Raw genomic sequence first — 18,140 nt, forward strand, 5'->3', positions numbered from 1 at the left:
AATGTTCTTCTGATAGGGATGATAATAATTCACTCTGGCAGAACATCCCTTACTGACCAGATTCACCGCCGCACTTCACTGAAGAGTTTGTGGCGGTGTAGCGCCTCCTACTGGTCACAATTAACAACAGCAATACTACTACCACTGCTGTGCTACTACAACTTATAATAATGAATAGACTATATATTATATTATTATTATAGAGTGTCTCCTCTGGTCAGGAGGTCAATATGTGTAACTCCTCACTCACAGAACTCAAAATTCACTCAAAAGATCACTTTTTACCATGATGGAAATACTAAGAGTGAAGAGTGTTCGGTAAGATTTGTTTTACTTCATTTTATTGGGTTGGATTTTTTGTTTATTGGTCGTGTTTTATAGAATTGCGTAATGTGTATTTTTTATTCCGTGTAAAGATTTCTTTAACATATAGTATAGTTAGTTATGTCTGTAAAAAAAAAAAGGTCATATTTTTGTAACGAGTACATGTCAATATTGGTATAGGCCTAAAAATCCTGAATGCTACTGGCTATTAGAAATAAGTCATGATTTCATTGAAGTGATTTAACTTTGTATTAGTAGTAGTAGTTCACCCTCGCTGAACATGTTATATTTGGATTCTTTACCCACGACAGAAAATTTGAGGAAAGGGAATATTTATTTAATTTAATTTTAATTTATTATACTATATTGATCCCGTTAAGGGGGAAATTTGTCTCTGCATTTGACCCATCCCTGTATATAGGGAGCAGTGGGCTGCCAATGACAGGCGCCCGGGGAGCCGTTAGGGGTTCAGTGTCTTGCTCAGGGACACTTCTACACATGACTTCTAGACATTACACTAAGTGTAAGTTTACAAGCCAAAGACCTTTTTGTGTTTTTTTACAAAGAGTTTGAATTGTATTTAAAAACTATTAAATACTGTAACAACAACAAGGCCATAAGAACAGTTTTGGCATGCATTGCCTGTGATATATGTATGTAACTACACAATCAGAGTTTGTGATTTAGTGTCTCCTTTTTCTCTTTATATTATTTATTTACGTTTTTCTATTTTTATGCTTTTATTTCTGTCTATATTTTGTATCCTCTGCGGTTGCCCCCCTAGCATGTTAGTTTGAATGTTTGTATTTTCCTGTTTCTTATTGACAATTTGTGAAATTGTACATGTGCAATTGATCAATAAAACCATACGTAGTCCACTCACGCTTTAACACTACGGGACATCTTGAAACTAACCTACAATGCACAAACAAAGTAACCACTAACGTGATTCACAGGCCTGCCACCAGAGGTCGCTATTTCCCCACTCACCGACTCTCTGTCTCCGCAGTGCTGCCCGTCTACGAGGAGTGCGTTTGATTGTTGCAGGGCTCAATGGCGGACAGAGCAGGATAGTCGCGTTAGCGCCGAGGACAATAACATCTCGACAGAGTGAATACCCGGCGTGACCCGGTCCGCTGCTGGGTGCAACGTGTGTAACGGGCTCTCTCGTGCACTAACGTTTAGTACAAAGTCGCCGCAGCTGTTTTCCGCTCGTCTTCTAGCGTTCTTGAGTTCCCATCCCAAGCGGAGAAGTTACACTGTTCATGGTGGCTCAGTAGCTTGCGAGCAAACCATGGAGGTCTCATTAGAACTGATAGGAAAGCGTCTGCTTTTGCTCCTCGACGACGGCAGGTCTGCGAATGGATCCGAGCCGGAGCAGGCTGCATGGCTCCGGGGAACGGTGCGGGCAGTGAGTGTCATCGGCCTGCAAGTCCCGGAGGTTAGCGGAGCAGAGGCGACAACAACAACCACCGCTGCTGCAGGGCTGACGGTCAGTGTTTACATACGAGAGGAGCCTTTCTGCGTGGATAGACACATACCAATGGATACATAGCTCGTATACCTCCTCTTAACTGGGCCTTTAACACAATTAAAATCATGTTTAACCGTCAACGGTGGTACATTTGTTGGCAGTTAACGTACGCTCGTGCATAGATTAGCAAGCTAACGTCACAAGTTGCAGGCAGTGAGGCGAAGCGAAACTCGAGGCCGGGGATTTTCTGGCCTTTGCTTTGTTCGCTTTTTTTTTTTTAGCTCGTTAACGAATGACATTAAGCTCTGCCAGTATTAAGTGTAGCCTCGTAGCATTACGTTTTAAAGCAACAGATAACCACACGAACATATATTGACACAAACAGTTGGTTTTTCCCATCGTTAGCTAACGTTAGTTTAGTTAAAGGCCTAACAAGTTCATGTGAGGGTGAACAAGGAATTCCTTCGACTTTACTGTGGGGGTCCAGGTTATTATATGTTCAGTGTAACGCACCTTTGTGTCATCTAATGGAATCTTAAATATATTAAATCAATCTTCACGAGCTGCTTAGGTAATATTTAGCAGAGTTGATAAACTGCAGAGAGGCATTCAGGTGAGATTTGTACAGATTTGGGGTGTTGGTGGGTGACTTCATAGATAAAATGGACTCTTTTACAACAGAATATTACAATAGCAAGCAATGGCAAAGTAACTTTACTAATAATGTTTGATTAATTTAATATTAACACTTTAAGAGATTTAAGGGATAAAATGTACATATAATAACATTTTTTCAAAACCTAGTTTTATTGGATTTAAAATAATCTAGTTTGAAATAATGTAGTGACAATTACATTAAATCTAATTTGTCCAGTTTGTGCTATTGTATGATTATAAAGAAAAGATTACTGTAATAATTACAGATGGTTCTTTGAGTTGTTGCAGAAGTACCCTTTTTATTTGTTTATAAGTGGACTGAAATTAAAGAATTAAACTTTTCTCTCTGTAAAATAAGAAGGTGCACAGGTTTCACAATGGAAACAAAACAAAACAAGGACCAGTGGGACTACACGCCTGTTCAGTGAGTTTGAGATTAATTAGATCACCTTACTGTGTACAGAATGGATCACCAGGGTTGTGAAGAAAAAAGAAAAGTTGTGTATTCTTCTTAAATTTAGTTCTCAGATTCCCACGACTCTACAGACGTGTGCATCGATCTCAACCACTCGGACCAGATGCCAGTTTTGTGATGTTACAAGAGTTTGATGAATAACCAGCATGACAACTGGAATGTGTAGGAAAAAACATACAAAATCAGTAAATGCTAACATTTTTAAAGATGTTTTGTTGGGAGACTCGATTCAGTGGTCTGGGAAGAAGATATCAGTGCACATTCTCTTGGCAGGCAGCTTTTAACAAGCTTTAACACGACCCGGCTCAGTGTAGGGCTGTGCAATATGGACCACAATTCATACCTCAGTATTTTTAGGCTGAATGGCAACACAAACTACCTGTGTATCCTCTACAAAGTGGGCGTCAGTTGTAAGTCAGTGATTCAAATCAAATGCAAATACAAGTTTTCCTCCCTGTTTGAAAATATACAGCTGCAAAACATTTAAAGAAAATAAATACAAATACAAAACCGATATTGAATATTAATAGAGTATGGTTATAGGTTTTCCTCTCCTGTCACAATTAAAATATAAAGGGATCAAAAACAACAGCAGGCCCACCCTGTTTCAAAATGTACAATCTACACAGAAAAAACATGCGATATTTTCGAGCTCCTCCCTGGCCGCTTGTCATCACTACTCGCCCGGGTTGTTGGAGAAGCCGGGGGGGCACCACTGTCGCGCTTAGTCATTTTGAAAGTGCAACAGGCAATGGTATAACCTTTATCACTCCCTTTGACCAGTGGTGCAACTTCATCACTCAGCAACTTCATCACTCAGTCAGTCAGTTACTCAGTGACGGCACACTTTTTGTTGAACGGTTATTTCAGGTGACAGAACAGAGGCAGGCTGGTAATGGGGCAGAGAGAGGCGAGTGACATTCAACGAAGGTCCCAAAGCTGGAATCAAACCCGAAACATTTCAATTAATGTGGCGCCACTGCGCTCACCACTCAGCTCACAAGGGGCTCCAGCAGAAGGAGTTTTTCTCACACATGCCACTGCAAATTATCAATACAAAATGTCAATACCAGAGCCTTGTATGAAAACAAACTTTTTGCTTTTTACTCTTTGTTGAATATTGACCCTGGAAGCTCAAAATGTAAATGTCCATTTATTGGTTAACATTTACTCCTCCTTTCCTATTCCATCTCTAACAAAATGGAAATCTCCGATCACCAACTACTTCCAGTGATCAGCCAGGCATTCATCGATGGCCTGTGTGATTTGTTAGGACCAGTCATTAGTTGTGTCTCGCTACCGATGCTCACAACAAGTGTTGAGATAATTATCTTGTTCACACAAGTACCTGCAAACTCAGCAGCTGGGTTGATATTATCTGTGCGAACCTTCTTCTTCTTCTTCTTCTACCAAAACAAGTGGGTAGTTGGCGAGTCCATTGCATAGACAGTGTCAATCAATACCGTTCCCCCCCGGACTGATAATAGCCCAGTCTGTCTCTCGCAGCTTGCTCTGTTAAATAAAGCAGCTGTTGTCAATAGCTTAGATATTTCTGTGGTGTTTTTATTTCACTCAAGGAGCCCACGAAATAATCCACCTCTGCTGTGGACTTATAGGAGGTGTCATGATGTCTTCAGTGAGTGTGATGAAAGTCAATAGTACAAATCTCACACACATTTCCTGAGAATAAGTTTACTTTGTGACTTTTTGTAGTCGTTCATTTAGATTTTAGAGGTGTCATTGTTCAGTTTGGTTATCCGTTGTGAATCAACGCGTACCAGTTTTACTCTGATAATTTGACATAAAAAGAGGGGGCATGTCTAAAATATCTCGCATAATGACTGAACTTTTGTTATAGGAACTTGAGAAGTAAAACCCTGAAGTGGGGTCAGACAGAATACAGTAGTGTGTTAAAACAGTGCAGGGGTCTGTGTTTGTGACGATGAGATATGGAATGCGATCCAGGAAGTGAAGCTTGAGGAACAGATTACGGGGCTAGGATGTATCGGATGCCACAACGCTGCTCAGAGGTTTGTAATGATCACATACGGAATGGCCAATGGGATTATGCACTACAGAAGGTGAACCAGATTCAACTTTTTTGCCCGACAACCCTGCATTGTTTTGCCTCTGCTGGCACCCCAGCTGCGCCGATGAACTGGCTCCATTCAAATGAATGAGAGGGCTGTGTTTCTCTCACTGTCGTGTGAACGCGTCCTAAACTCACAACTGCTCTACGGGGCTTCTCAGTGGCACGCACTGCCAATGCGTTTGTGGTTGTTCTTTGCATATCGCAGGCGTCAGGCATCAGCTAAAGTGGACTAATGGTCTGTGTTTGATAGCATCACCTGAATGTTGCCCCTTTTAAAGGCTGTGTCTTCCATTTTAAGCTAATTAATCATCAACTTTTTCCCTTAAACCAAAGTAGCTAGATAGCTGATGATTGACAGGCCCCTCTGACTTGCATTAAATGTGCACAAGACAAATATCATCATTGTACCAGTGACATACAAACCTGCTGGAGATGTAGCCAGATTCTGTCATACAAACCAAATGGCATAAAGAGCACGGACTCTTTTAAACTCAGTATGTTAGTATGAGACTGTGTTATCGCGGCTCTAAATGATCTCTTAACGGGTTTGCTGGTACACACGGGCATTGAGTTGCTAGTTGACAAAATTTGGTGAAAGTCTCCAATGAGCTCTTGGCTGCTGAATGAGGCTGTTTGGCAAATGGTAGCTTGCCAGTCCGCTTGCAGTAATTCTGTTTTTGTTATGTTACTTGCACATATTTCCACTGTTTTCATTGTATGCTGCATTTGAAATGAATTTGATTTGCCATAGTTGCAGTTCATACAGTCCTTTTGTTTATGTTCTGCTTCTTTCTGTTTCTCCAACTGCAGGTATTTGTGGAGTTTGAGAACGCTCTGCAGCGCTGCTCCTGGGTGCAGGTGTTTGATAAGGGGGTGAAAGCCGTGCTGGTGGAAGACTCTATTGTTTGGGCCAGTCGAAGTGACGGGAGTACCGGGACCGCCGGAGCTCCGGCATCGTCCACAGCCTGGCCCGCTCTGGTGAGTCGAGCCTTGAAACGATCGGAATACGCTTCAGGACACGGACAACCAAATAGACTCAATAGATTTGTGCACCTGTGGCACAGGTTAGATATATAGTGTGTGCATGTAATCATGGCAGACGACACATGTAATCTGATATCTTACCTAAACCCTGATACAGGCTACCGACGCCTTTCACTGCCCAGGCCCACCCTCCCTCACTCAGGCTTTTCTTACATCCAGAGTCTCACTCCGGTTCAGCCTCCAGCTTGAGTGGTTGTCTCTGACTTGTTTGGGCCCGATGCAGATGGACGTTTGGCTGTGCTTGTGCTGTACTTCATGTCTGAAGTCAGTTACTGTGTTCATGTGGGTATTATGACTGGAAACACAGGAAGCAGATATGACGCACTGTAACATGACTTAAAGAGTTCAAGGCATGAAGCGCTTCGGTGTAAACGTAGCCGATATATTTTGAATTACATTTAGAAAATCCAGACATCTGCATTATTTTGAGATGTAAGACCGTAAGGTAACTGTTGAATTTAACGCAAATATCAAGTATTTTCCTCCAGAGTGAAATCATCTCATGTTGTTCACTCTTTCCTCAGGCCTACCGCTCCTTGGTGGACAGAGCGGGTTTAGGATCGTTGGTTCCTGTGGAGTATTTTGGAAACAAGAATTTTGAGTTCCTACCTGATAACAAAACTGTCCAGAGGTTTGAGGTATGTGCTTTTGTAATACAGTTTGTTGACAAATAAAACAATTTTATAATGGCATTGTTATTTAGGATATTTAGGATATATAACATCTCTGGTTCAGCATCTCAGATTCCCAGGTTTCATATTATTAAAAATGGAATACATCTGTTTTTTTATTTTAATTATCAGACAGAATAAACAATTTATTGGACAGGACATTTATTACTTTTGCCATTTTCAAAAAGAAATTTAAAAAGAAATTAAATGCAGCATCCACTGTTCGTTGCAGCGCTGGTGTTTTCCCTGTAATATTCTGGTGTGAAGTTTCACATTGTTGCTGTGCCACTATCATATCTCAGCGTGGTTGGTGTCCTTGTGCAGGTTGATAAAGACATAAGACACCCGTTGCTGCTGGAGCAGCCCTCAGTGCAGGCGGCCATCTCCAGCTGGCGGACTGACTTTGAGCTGCAGGAGATCTTCAGGAAGGGTAAGACTCGACCTTCACCACGTCTGATGTTGTTTTCATTTACTACCTGCATGGGGTGTCGTGCCTTAACAATGTTTCACATATTATTTTCACATTTCTTTCTGGACTTAATCTTCAAATGCTTAAACTTGGCATTTGTCATCAAATGTTGTTAGAAGATGATGTTGAGCACTGAAAGCATGATACAGATGGACCAACAGTGACTGTAAGTCTAATGCTGCGGTAGCAACTTGCCAGATTGAGAGACTTTAATGCTTTTATATTTTTCTGTCTGTGTTATTGTTGACTTGTTATGCGAGGTGTTTTATTTAAATCGGCCAGAATGTAACTCTGCTACTGTTCCCCCTGTTCCTGCCCTCAGGTTCATACACTATTCAAGGACGCAGGGTTCGCGTGTACCAGCCAGAGTTTGAGGAATGCTGGGCTTCAGGGCTGGTCTCACAGCACGACCCCATCTCACACATCATGGAGATTACTATAGATAAGGTAAAAAAATCTTATGTTACAAGTTGGATTGGGATGCAAATTGTATCGGATACTTGGGAATCTAAATACCAAAACAATTAGAAACTCTTTATGACATAGGGAGATTTAGATGGAACGTCAGTCCCATGTCACTTTCAGAGCGGATAGGTTTGATTCAAATGACTGTATTGCCTCACTTCCTGCTTGTATTTCAACCACTTCCTATACCCATTAGCTACCATATAGTCCCCCAGTTATGGTGTGAAAGGATGCCGCTCAAATACCACCTTTTTTTTTGCTTTAGGGCGAGAATCAGACGGTAGACCCTCGCGTGATACATGTCATGCTGGCAGAGGAGGTAAGGCTGTCATGTTATCTATCTGTACTCTATAAGTGGTTGCACTGAATTGTACATTTTACATTGTATTACTGCGTCGTATATTTTGTTAAAGCCGTTGAAGTATTTTCAGCTTTAGATGGACCTCTTTTGTTTAAAAATATGTGTTAACAGAATTACTTCTTGCCCTACCCTTTTAGCTTGGTAAGAATGGGCGGCGAAGGAAGGACAGTGAAACAATGAAGGGTGACAGTGGACGCAGACGTAGGACTGCCTCCGAAGGCGACGATGACTTGAACTTGAAACGTTTCAAAGGAGCAGGAGATGCGGCAGCCGATGGGCAGAACTGTGGCGAATCCAACAAAATGCCAGCGGAAGGGATGGGGATCTGGGGAGGAGACTCTGCAGAAAGAGTCAGCAGCACAACCAAAAACGGAAGCTCCTCAGAAGGAACCTTTGCTCAGGGCAGAGTGTCGTCCCCAAACACCAACTCCTCACTCCAGATGGATCAATCCAGCGCTGCTCCTCGTCATCCTGCCCATGTCAAAGAAAATGGGCGTTCTCTCTCCACACAAGGAGCAGCAGATTCCACCACTGCAGTTACTCACACCCCCACCCCTCCCCCCCTCAAACCAGCCCCCTCTCCCTTCTCCACCACATCGTTCCCCTCACTCGGCCAGATGCCGAGCCTGGTCCCTGGCGCTCCGGCCCCCAAGGCCTCCCCATCCCCCCAGCCAGACCGAGAGGAGGCCTCCCAATCAGCCTATTCCAAAACAGCTGCTCTCGTTTCCCCGGGGCCCGTCACCATTTCTTGGTCGCATGACAGCGGCCCGAGTGTGGCCCTTTCTGCGTCTGTGGGTTTCAGTCCTAAAGCCCCCGCCTGGGGAAGCCAGACTGAGGTAAGACGATCCGTATGATCAGTACCATTATATGTTGCCTTTATAAGTCGTCACAGTGTTGTTTCTGTTATTAATATCATGTTACTGTACCACATTGTTTTGTTTCCCAGGCCTCCAAAACGGCATCAAGCTTTTGTTTGCCTACTGCTTCTGTATTTGGAGATGTTACCTCTCAGACGAACGGTGCTCCGACCACTACGACTGCCTCCCAGGACGCTCCCCGGCCCTTTGGCTTCGGGTTCGGTGGAGCGAAGAACGAGACTCAATCCCAACAAGACCAAAACTTGTTTTTCCAGTGCATGACCCAGAATTCTGGATCCAGCCCAAGCCTAGCTGCTGGTCCAACCCAGTCCAAGGACACCAATTACTTCACCGCAGTGTCTGACAGCTTGAGTAAAGAGCCCCCAAGCCTTTTCAAGTCCGCAACCTCCACCGAAGGGCTGAAAAAGCCTGAGCAGCCCAAAGTGCCTGAGACCCATTCATCTGGAAATGGTGTGCTCAACAAATCCTCATTGGCCTTCCAGGGCATGGGTGGCTCTGCAGGAGGAAGAGGTTCTGGTCTAAGTATTGGTGGTCTAACTGGGGCTGCTGGAGCTCCTCTAAGTACTTCTAAGAAGAGCAGTAATAATGGGACTTCTGTGGGGGGCTTAGGGCTGCAATCTGGTTTTAATACCTCAGATAGCCACCAGAACCTTTTCCTGCAGGCCTCCAAAGAGCCTGCTAATCCATTTCTGGCATATGGGGACAAAACCTCCCACACCTCCTTTGCTGGCCTCACTGGGGCTGAGCCACAGACCCTTGGTCCTGCCTCAGACAGCAAGCCAAACCTTTTCACCATGGCAGAGCCACCGAAGGGGATTCTGTCTTCCTCTTTCCCAGTGCTCCCAGCAGCTGCTTCACCCAGCTCTTCCTCCTCTCCAGCACCGACCTCATCACAGAGGCCACAGAGTGAAGGGACTGTGACAAAGGAGGAGCTGGAGGCTGGGGAGATGCCTACATCCACCTCAGGCTGCCCTGTGTTTGGAAGCACTGGCCCCGGGGGAATGGAGGAGGTCCCCGTGTCCTTTGACCAGAGCCAGTCTCAGAAGTTTAGCTTGGAGGAAAGAGGCCAATCGTCAAAGCGTGACTCTGACTCCAGCAGCAACAGCGACCTGTCAGACCTGAGTGAGAATGAAGAGGGCCCCGAGAAAGGCCAGATCCCAGGAGGACCACTTCACCCTGCCAAGGACGTGGCAATGTTGCAGAAAACTAAAATCCAAGGGGCTGCTAAAAGCCGTCCACGTAACAAGCCTTTCAAAGGTAAGTCTTGTCACCTCTTTCTCGTTTGTGGCGACAAGTTGAGCGATATAATTAACACTAATTTGTCTCCTCCAGTGGGCCAGTCGGTACTAAAAGACCAGAGCAAAGTGCGTCGTCTGAAGCAGTCTGGTGAGTCCTTTCTCCAGGATGGCTCCTGCATCAATGTGGCCCCTCACTTGCACAAGTGCCGCGAGTGCCGCCTGGAGCGCTACCGTAAATATCGTACCACAGGCGAAGATAGTGATGACGATCACGACCCAAATGTGTCCTGTCGGTTCTTCCACTTCAGAAGGTACACGTGCTGCTCAATGTCTTGCTGTGTGTGTGTTTGAGCTTCATAGAGGAAGTCCTAGAGAGCTATCGGAACAGAGCAATCATCATCAATCAAGCAAATGATGGGTTACTGAATTAACCTTTTTTTTTTTTTTTTACCCATGACCAGGTTGGCTTTCACTCGTAAAGCGGTACTGCGTGTGGAGGGCTTCCTGAGTCCTCAGCAGAGCGACTCCATGGCCATGGGTCTGTGGCTACCTGCACCAGCGGTCCTAGAGGGCCTGGACCTCGATACTTCCAAGTACATCCTGGCCAATGTGGGGGACCAGTTCTGTCAGTTGGTCATGTCTGAAAAGGAGGCCATGATGATGGTGGAACCTCACCGTGAGTACAAAGACATGAATTTGTTCACTATCTTGTCCTACATTTGTGCTCATCACTCACTCTGTCAAAAGTGTCTACTGTTTGTATAATCCTGCGTTGTTTTTTCTTTGGTCTGTCCTCCAGAGAAAGTGGCGTGGAAACGTGCCGTGCGAGGCGTCAGAGAAATGTGTGACGTGTGTGAGACCACCCTGTTCAACATTCACTGGGTGTGTCGCAAGTGTGGCTTTGGAGTGTGTCTGGACTGCTATCGGCTCCGCAGGAACCGGGCACGGGAGGGTGAGTCCAGTTGGTACCAGTTCACTACAGTGTTAACCCAACTTGTTTATTTCATTACATATTTTGTATTTAAATAATACAAAGAAGTGATGATTGGGTTATTGCTTTGTGAGAGGTTGAGTGTCATTATGGTTGTTGTGTTCTTTGTCTCAGATGTCGATGAAGGTCCAGAGGACGAGGTTTTCTCTTGGTTGAAGTGTGCCAAAGGTCAACCTCACGAGCCACAGAGCCTTATGCCTACGCAGATTATACCTGGGACAGGTAACGTGTACATTATGATTACATCATCAATCTATCAATCCGCACCTGACCGGCATCAAGTCATTAGATATGATCTTGTATTGGTACAGTGAGAGTTGTAATGATTCGTTTTATTGCCTTTCTCCTTTAGCTCTTTACAACATAGGTGACATGGTGCACTCAGCGAGAGGCAAGTGGGGTATTAAGGCCAATTGTCCCTGTACCAGTCGACACACTAAGCCTCTAGTACGCCCTAGTGCCCCCAATGGGATTTCACAGGTACTGTCATGTTTTCTTTTAGTTCTGCATTGTGAAAAGTGTTAAACTTGAAGGCTCTGATGTCTGGTTGTGCTCGTCTCAGCAGTCTACAACAGGTAGTAGTGGGATCCTCGCAGGTGCAGCTCCTGGTATCGCCACCACCCCAAAACCAGAGGGAGAAACTTCAGCCATCAAAACAGAAACTACGCAAACAGCAGCGCCATCAGACAGCGGGGGAGGAGAAAGCGTGGGCGGTGTCAGTAACTCAACCAGTGGTACGTCCTCCCCCTGTAACCTCACCCAGTCCTCCGCCAAGGAGTCCCGCTCATCAGGAGAGGGCAACAGCTCGGCTCTGCACTGGCTGGCAGACTTGGCCACACAGAAAGCCAAGGATGACACCAAGGGTAAGTAGGAAAGAGGAAATGCTGAGTCAGTGTAATCTGAGTGCATGAAAAAAAAAAGTCTAAATCAATATTCAAGTTGAAGTTACATCCCGTCCTCTCGCCATCTCCTTCCAGAATCCGGTTCACTTCGCTCCATGATGAGTCGAGACAGCCGGCCTCCCTTTGGCCTGGACTCACTCAGTGCCCTGTCAAAGCCTTCTGCTTCCAGTCCTAAGCTATTCAACAGCCTGTTACTGGGCTCCAGCATGGCCCAATCCAAACCCGAGGGGTCCAGTCTCCGGGATCTGCTCAACTCTGGACCGGGCAAACTCCCCCAGGGGCCCGGAGAGAGCGGGGTGCCATTCCCCTCTGTCTTTACCTCGGCAGGGGTACGTAGAAAGCTCATGTTTTTTTATGACGTTAGTTTTATTTGTGTCAGTTACTGGTGTAGTAATGAAGCAGAGCATTCACTTTGACAATGGTTGAAACCACTAAACAACTCTAATTTTCAAAAAATGACGAGGCTTTACCTAAAGTACAAATACATAGCTGGGTAGTAAAACATTTATTTTGTCTGTCAGAGTGACAAGCTGAAGAGCAGCCTCCCCAACTTCCTGGATCACATCATCGCCTCAGTTGTGGAGACCAAGAAGGCAGAAGGCCGTCGGACCGGGGTGTCCGAGGGAGGCGAGCTGGGTGTTCTGGGCGGCCGCAAAGACGGAGTAATGGGCCTCAGTGTTTTGGAACCACATACCTCACACTCCTGGCTCTGTGACGGACGACTCCTCTGCCTACAGGATCCCAGCAACAGCAACAACTGGAAGATCTTCAGAGAGTGCTGGAAGCAGGGACAAGTAAGAACAGAGGCATCTGTGGCAGCCACATGATGGAGCTGAACAAGAATGATTGAGCCTTAACTGTCATCTATCTAATCTCTTCTCTTTTGTGTCCAGCCCGTGTTGGTGTCAGGGATACACAAACGCCTGAAAAGTGATTTGTGGCGGCCCGATGCCTTCAGTAGGGAGTTTGGAGACCAGGATGTAGACCTGGTCAACTGTAGAAACTGTGCTATCATCTCTGATGTGAAGGTACGAGACTTCTGGGACGGCTTCGAGATCATCTCTAGTAAGTGCACAAACTCTTTTTATATAATTCCTCTTGTTCGTTGTTTGATTGATTAATTGATGCGCGTGGCACTGTGTTATTTTAGCTCGAGTTTCTTTTAAGACATTTCAGCTGATGTGTTTTTCTGTGAATGCAGAGCGACTGCAGGACAATGAGGGCCATCCCATGGTGTTGAAACTAAAGGATTGGCCTCCAGGTGAAGACTTCAGGGACATGATGCCCACACGGTGAGGGACCCAGAAATATGTTGCCTATGTTGCACTTACATGAGCTTGTTAAAATGTGAAGTAACCTCCATCATCTGTCCATGTTTCTTTAAGGAATGTCTGAAATTTAGATTAAAATGTTTTAACCAGTTAAGAAAGATTGCTTTTACTTTATTTTTGTGAAATAATTAATTATTTTTACAAAACACATTTGTGGATCTTATTGTCGTCGATTGATCGTGTTGTTTTAATATTCTTTCATACTTTTTCCAGGTTTGATGATCTGATGGATAACCTCCCTTTGCCCGAGTACACAAAAAGAGACGGTCGTTTAAACCTCGCTGCCCGTCTGCCCAACTTCTTCGTGCGTCCTGACCTTGGACCCAAGATGTACAACGCCTATGGTGAGAAGATCGTCTCGGTCCCTCTCAACTCCGTTAGATCTCTCGTGTCTTTCTCCCCCTTCCTCTATTATATATATATATATATATATATACTGTATCCTCTTCATCGTCTCTCTCTCTCTCACTCCCTCAATGCCTTTCTTTCCCTCAGGCTTAACCTCGTCTGAAGACAGGAAAGTGGGAACCACTAATCTCCATCTGGATGTCTCTGATGCCGTCAACGTCATGGTCTATGTTGGCATCCCTCAAATAGAGGGAGACCCAGAGCAAGGTCAGTGGAGTTAAGCACTTTGTCCCCCTCTCTTTGTCTTCAGTTTTATTTCTCCATACCAAATCCAAGACACTGAAAAGACCCTTCACTGGGTCTCTCTCATTTACATTATGGCAACATTTCTCTTTCTCAGAGGCAGATATCAATGGACGCAAAGGTCTGTAGACTTTCACTTGTATCACTTCAGTAGCATGCCCTTCTTTTTGACTAACTCCCCTTCTTCACTGCTCCACCCCATCCTCCTGTTATTATCTGTGCTGTAGGGGCCAGAGCACTGGGACCCATCTGTTGGTTTCTACTGTGGCATGTTCTGTACATGTAAAAGCTTTATTAACAACTTCAATGAATAATGGACGGCAATTACCTTTCTGTTGTTGCTCTTTGGAGATCCTGAGTTTCCTCTTCTTTGTAGATTTCAGGGTTGGGTGAAACATTGTGTGCTTCTGTGGTCCAGCTAATAAAGCTTCAGAAAATCCACAAATTGTCATTAAGTTCGCACACAATTTCGTGTAATTTATTGAATTATCTTTGCTTTTGATGAGCTGTGCTCTGGTCCTTACATGGTGGGAGAAAAGTTTCAATGAAGGACATCTAGAGTTAGCATCCCTCTTCCCTTCACACTGTGACACTAGCAACCACCCAAAAGTGTCTGTGAAAGAGTCATTTGTGACTGACCAGATCATAATAAATGCAACACACACACGCACACATTGTTAATATATGTTGCCTCACTGGCCACCTAGCTAAATGCATACACATGGTTAGGTAGCAAAGAGAAACCGCTTTGGGCAGGTGAAAGGTGAACTGAAGCAAACACAGTTATCTTTCTGAATAACTCATAAATACGCACTGTAAATGAGGGGTCAGTATATTTCAGGCAGTAGAGTGAGCTGCTCCGTACGATTAACATGACGCTGTGGATGTGAACATGATGTCAGTAAATGTCTGTCCTTTTCTTTGCCCCAGTGGTTCTCAACTGGTCCAGCCACATGATCCACATTTGTCTTAAGTCACAAAGCAGACACCATTGGAAATGTGAACCATTTGAATCAGCTTCTTCTTCCATGCACTAGAAACATTAGTCCTGTTGGCATTTTATGTTTTGCCAAATGCTGTGTTAACTGCTTGTGATGTTTGTGTCACGTCAGCCACACGATGCAGCTGTAAAGAGTATTTTAAGAGAACAATCTTGCAGGTCACTTATAATGGACCTGCAACGCAATACTGAGTCATGAGCCACCAGTTGTGAACTACAGCTCTTTGCCATTTTATCAAACCGTATGACGGATGTACATAAATTCAGCTGTTTAAGAATTACGCTGTGAAGAATGAGAAATGCAGATTAGCTTGATGGTACCAGTCACTGAGGCATGATACGTGTAGTCATCAGACTGGAATGAATTCAACAGAGTAGTGTTCAACTCTCTTGAAACATCAGCAATCACAGCTCCAAACCTAATGAACAAAAATAATTGTCATCATAAAAACATGGCTGATGATCCTCTGGTGCCCTGTATGTGTGTATGTATGTATGTATGTGTGTGTGTGTGTGTGTGTGTGTGTGTGTGTGTGTTGTTTATGTTTGGTCCTTTAGAGGTCATGACCACTATTGAGGAGGGCGATGTGGATGAAATGACGAAGAGGCGGGTGTACGAGGCGAAGGAGAAACCTGGAGCTCTCTGGCACATCTACGCTGCCAAGGACGCTGAGAAGATCAGAGAACTTCTCCGCAAGGTCAGCAGCTGCAAGATTTCTGTCTCTTTTCTGCCCAACCTGCTTTATTTTAAGACTACATTCAGTCTATAAATCTGTTTATCTGAATCCTGATATGTTTTCCCTCCACTACATCCTCGTTTATGATGCCAAGATGTCATCAGCTGGTTAGCAGCAACAACAACCGAAGCTAAACGTGTGGTTGTGATTAATCGTGGATTATCTGTGTCAGGTGGGAGAGGAGCAGGGTCAAGAGAACCCTCCAGACCACGACCCCATCCACGACCAGAGCTGGTACCTGGACCAGGTGCTCCGCCGCAGGCTCTATGAAGAATATGGCGTGCAGGGATGGGCCATTGTACAGTTCTTAGGAGATGCTGTGTTTATCCCCGCTGGAGCTCCACACCAGGTCAGACATGTTTGTGTTACATTTAGGAAGCTTGCTATTGATATCCTTTTATTTAGAGGATTCAAGACGCATTATTATCTTGTTTCATTAACGTATTTGTTAATTGTCTGCTCTTCCCCTTCAGGTTCACAACCTGTACAGCTGCATCAAGGTGGCAGAGGACTTTGTGTCTCCTGAGCATGTAAAGCACTGTTTCAGACTGACCCAGGAGTTCAGACACCTGTCCACGACTCACACAAACCACGAAGACAAGCTACAGGTCCGTGTGCTTTTCTCTCATGTCGTTTTTTCACTGTCCAACTTTAATGCATTCAACTAGCTAGAGAATGATGTGTGCCTCTGATTCTGTAATGTTTATAATCTGCTGCTTTGATTGACAAGAGAAGTGATTAATTCAGACTCGGGTTATGAGTTGCTTAGAGTGATTTAATTAAAAAGTATGAATTGACAGAAATTAATATAAAGCTGATATAATTTGTCTAATACTGATGCATGCTTGTGGCAAAATGAAAAAAGCCCCCGTCAGTGTGAGGCATTGTTGTTTCCCTGCCATTGTTTTAACAGACTTTTCCCGTCCTTTTTTCCCTCAGGTGAAGAACATCATCTATCATGCAGTGAAGGACGCTGTTGGGACACTGAAGGCCCATGAACCTAAACTAGCACGCCCGTAGTTCCTCACTTACTGTAATCCCAAAATAACCAGCCTCCTACAACCACTCCACGACGTACACACACACAATATACATTAAATACCTACACACACAAGTACAGGCTGCAGAGTACAAAGATAGTGTAAGTTATTTTGGGGCAGTGAAGGTCTGGGTTTGGGGAAAGAGAACATTTGATTTGGGGAGGGATTAGACGGGGGAGGGGCTAATCAGCGCTTTGATGAAGGAAGTCCTTTATCGCTGTTACACAGTACGCTCAGACTTGTCTAGTTGTTTTCCAATTATTATTATTTTTTTTGGATTAACTGTATTTAAGATCAGTGTGTTTGTTCTGTTGTTTTCATTGTAAATGTAAGAGTTCAGGAGGTAAACGCTGACTTGCCCCTGGAGCAGAGGTTCAGCTTCCATGTAAGTGACTGACAAAATGCAAGTTCTGGGCTAACTTTCCTATTTTCATGACGTTGATATTATTTTTCTTAAATAGGTGCGAGGTTAACCTGTGTTTGTAGACATTTTTTGTTGTTGGAGTTTTCAAACAGCTGATTGCTTCTGCCCTCTGAGGCTGTAATGAATTTGTGAAGCAGCCAGTGAGGGGAAGCAGACCAAAGTTTTGTATTTTTTGTTTTTTTATTTCACTTTTAGAGTAAGAAGTCTTTTCTTTTTATACACCACAAGGCAATGATCAGGAGGACTTCAGAGAGGGCAGGTTTCATTTTATTTTTTTTGGTCACCTATCTTTGTCTCATGGGCTGAGTGAACTGCAGACTTCCAACAACATTGTTCAAGAATCACAATTGCAGCTGAATAGAACTACTGGCCATTAACATTGTATCAATATATATATATATTGATCTTAGCAGTCTGTTTGATTTTTCACATTAAAGTTTACAAAAACTACTGTTTGTCCACGGTTTGTTTATTACCCACAACACCTCAGCAAGGGTCTCTATAAAACATGAAAATATGTATTAAAATGTCTCAATCAGGGCTGAAACTAAGTTATTTTTGTCATCAATTCGTCTTTTTGATAAAGTCCAAAAAATAAAACGTTTACAATAATAAAACAGAAAAGCAGCAAAAAAAACATCTGCAAGCAAATGTTTAGAATGTCTAAAACAATCAAATATTTAAATAGGTGGCAGTTTATTGATGTATCGATTAATAAAGTAATTGTTTCAGTACGAGTCTGAATGTCTGTCTTATCTAAATGTAAGGTCCTGTGTGTACATTGAGGCAAAACAGTGGAATTAAACTTCCAGGTCAGTCATGTGATGCCATGGGAACCAAAAAGATGTTTCATGGGAACAAACCGCTCGCTGCCTCCAACGCTGTGTCCACTTCTCTTTAGATGCAGGTGTTTGGC

At 44.0% G+C, this 18,140-nt stretch overlaps 1 protein-coding gene across 5 annotated transcripts; it reads left to right on the top strand.

Annotated features, from left to right (window-relative positions):
- Positions 1–1,343: 1,343 nt before the first annotated feature.
- On the top strand, positions 1,344–17,674 carry kdm3b (lysine (K)-specific demethylase 3B). Of its 5 annotated transcripts, none has more exons than XM_076102951.1 (26): positions 1,344–1,816; positions 2,814–2,879; positions 5,833–6,000; positions 6,591–6,704; positions 7,062–7,167; positions 7,529–7,653; positions 7,937–7,990; positions 8,170–8,868; positions 8,979–10,167; positions 10,243–10,459; positions 10,610–10,824; positions 10,948–11,100; positions 11,254–11,361; positions 11,492–11,619; positions 11,702–12,002; positions 12,117–12,370; positions 12,563–12,835; positions 12,935–13,106; positions 13,243–13,333; positions 13,586–13,716; positions 13,868–13,987; positions 14,121–14,144; positions 15,582–15,721; positions 15,933–16,109; positions 16,234–16,368; positions 16,700–17,674. In XM_076102951.1, exons 1-26 carry the CDS (start codon positions 1,619–1,621, stop codon positions 16,778–16,780), a joined length of 5,439 nt encoding a protein of 1,812 aa, XP_075959066.1. In that variant the 5' UTR covers positions 1,344–1,618; the 3' UTR covers positions 16,781–17,674. The 5 variants fall into 5 exon arrangements, with proteins under 5 accessions (XP_075959066.1, XP_075959067.1, XP_075959068.1 ...); XM_076102952.1 differs by having other exon boundaries at positions 11,705–12,002; XM_076102953.1 differs by lacking the exon at positions 2,814–2,879.
- The last annotated feature ends 466 nt before the right edge of the window (positions 17,675–18,140 follow it).

Source organism: Anarhichas minor, unplaced genomic scaffold, assembly GCF_050575085.1.
Source record: "Anarhichas minor isolate MPS153535 unplaced genomic scaffold, ASM5057508v1 ptg000028l, whole genome shotgun sequence".
Classification (NCBI taxonomy): Eukaryota; Metazoa; Chordata; class Actinopteri; order Perciformes; family Anarhichadidae; genus Anarhichas; species Anarhichas minor.

Excerpts from the sequence above, each read along its gene's own strand:
- kdm3b (XM_076102951.1), top strand. The coding sequence starts at position 1,619 with ATGGAGGTCTCATTAGAACTGATAGGAAAGCGTCTGCTTTTGCTCCTC. Across the intron at positions 7,168-7,528 it reads GCAGGAGATCTTCAGGAAGG|GTTCATACACTATTCAAGGA; the intron begins GTAAGACTCGAC and ends TCCTGCCCTCAG. Across the intron at positions 7,654-7,936 it reads TGGAGATTACTATAGATAAG|GGCGAGAATCAGACGGTAGA; the intron begins GTAAAAAAATCT and ends TTTTTGCTTTAG.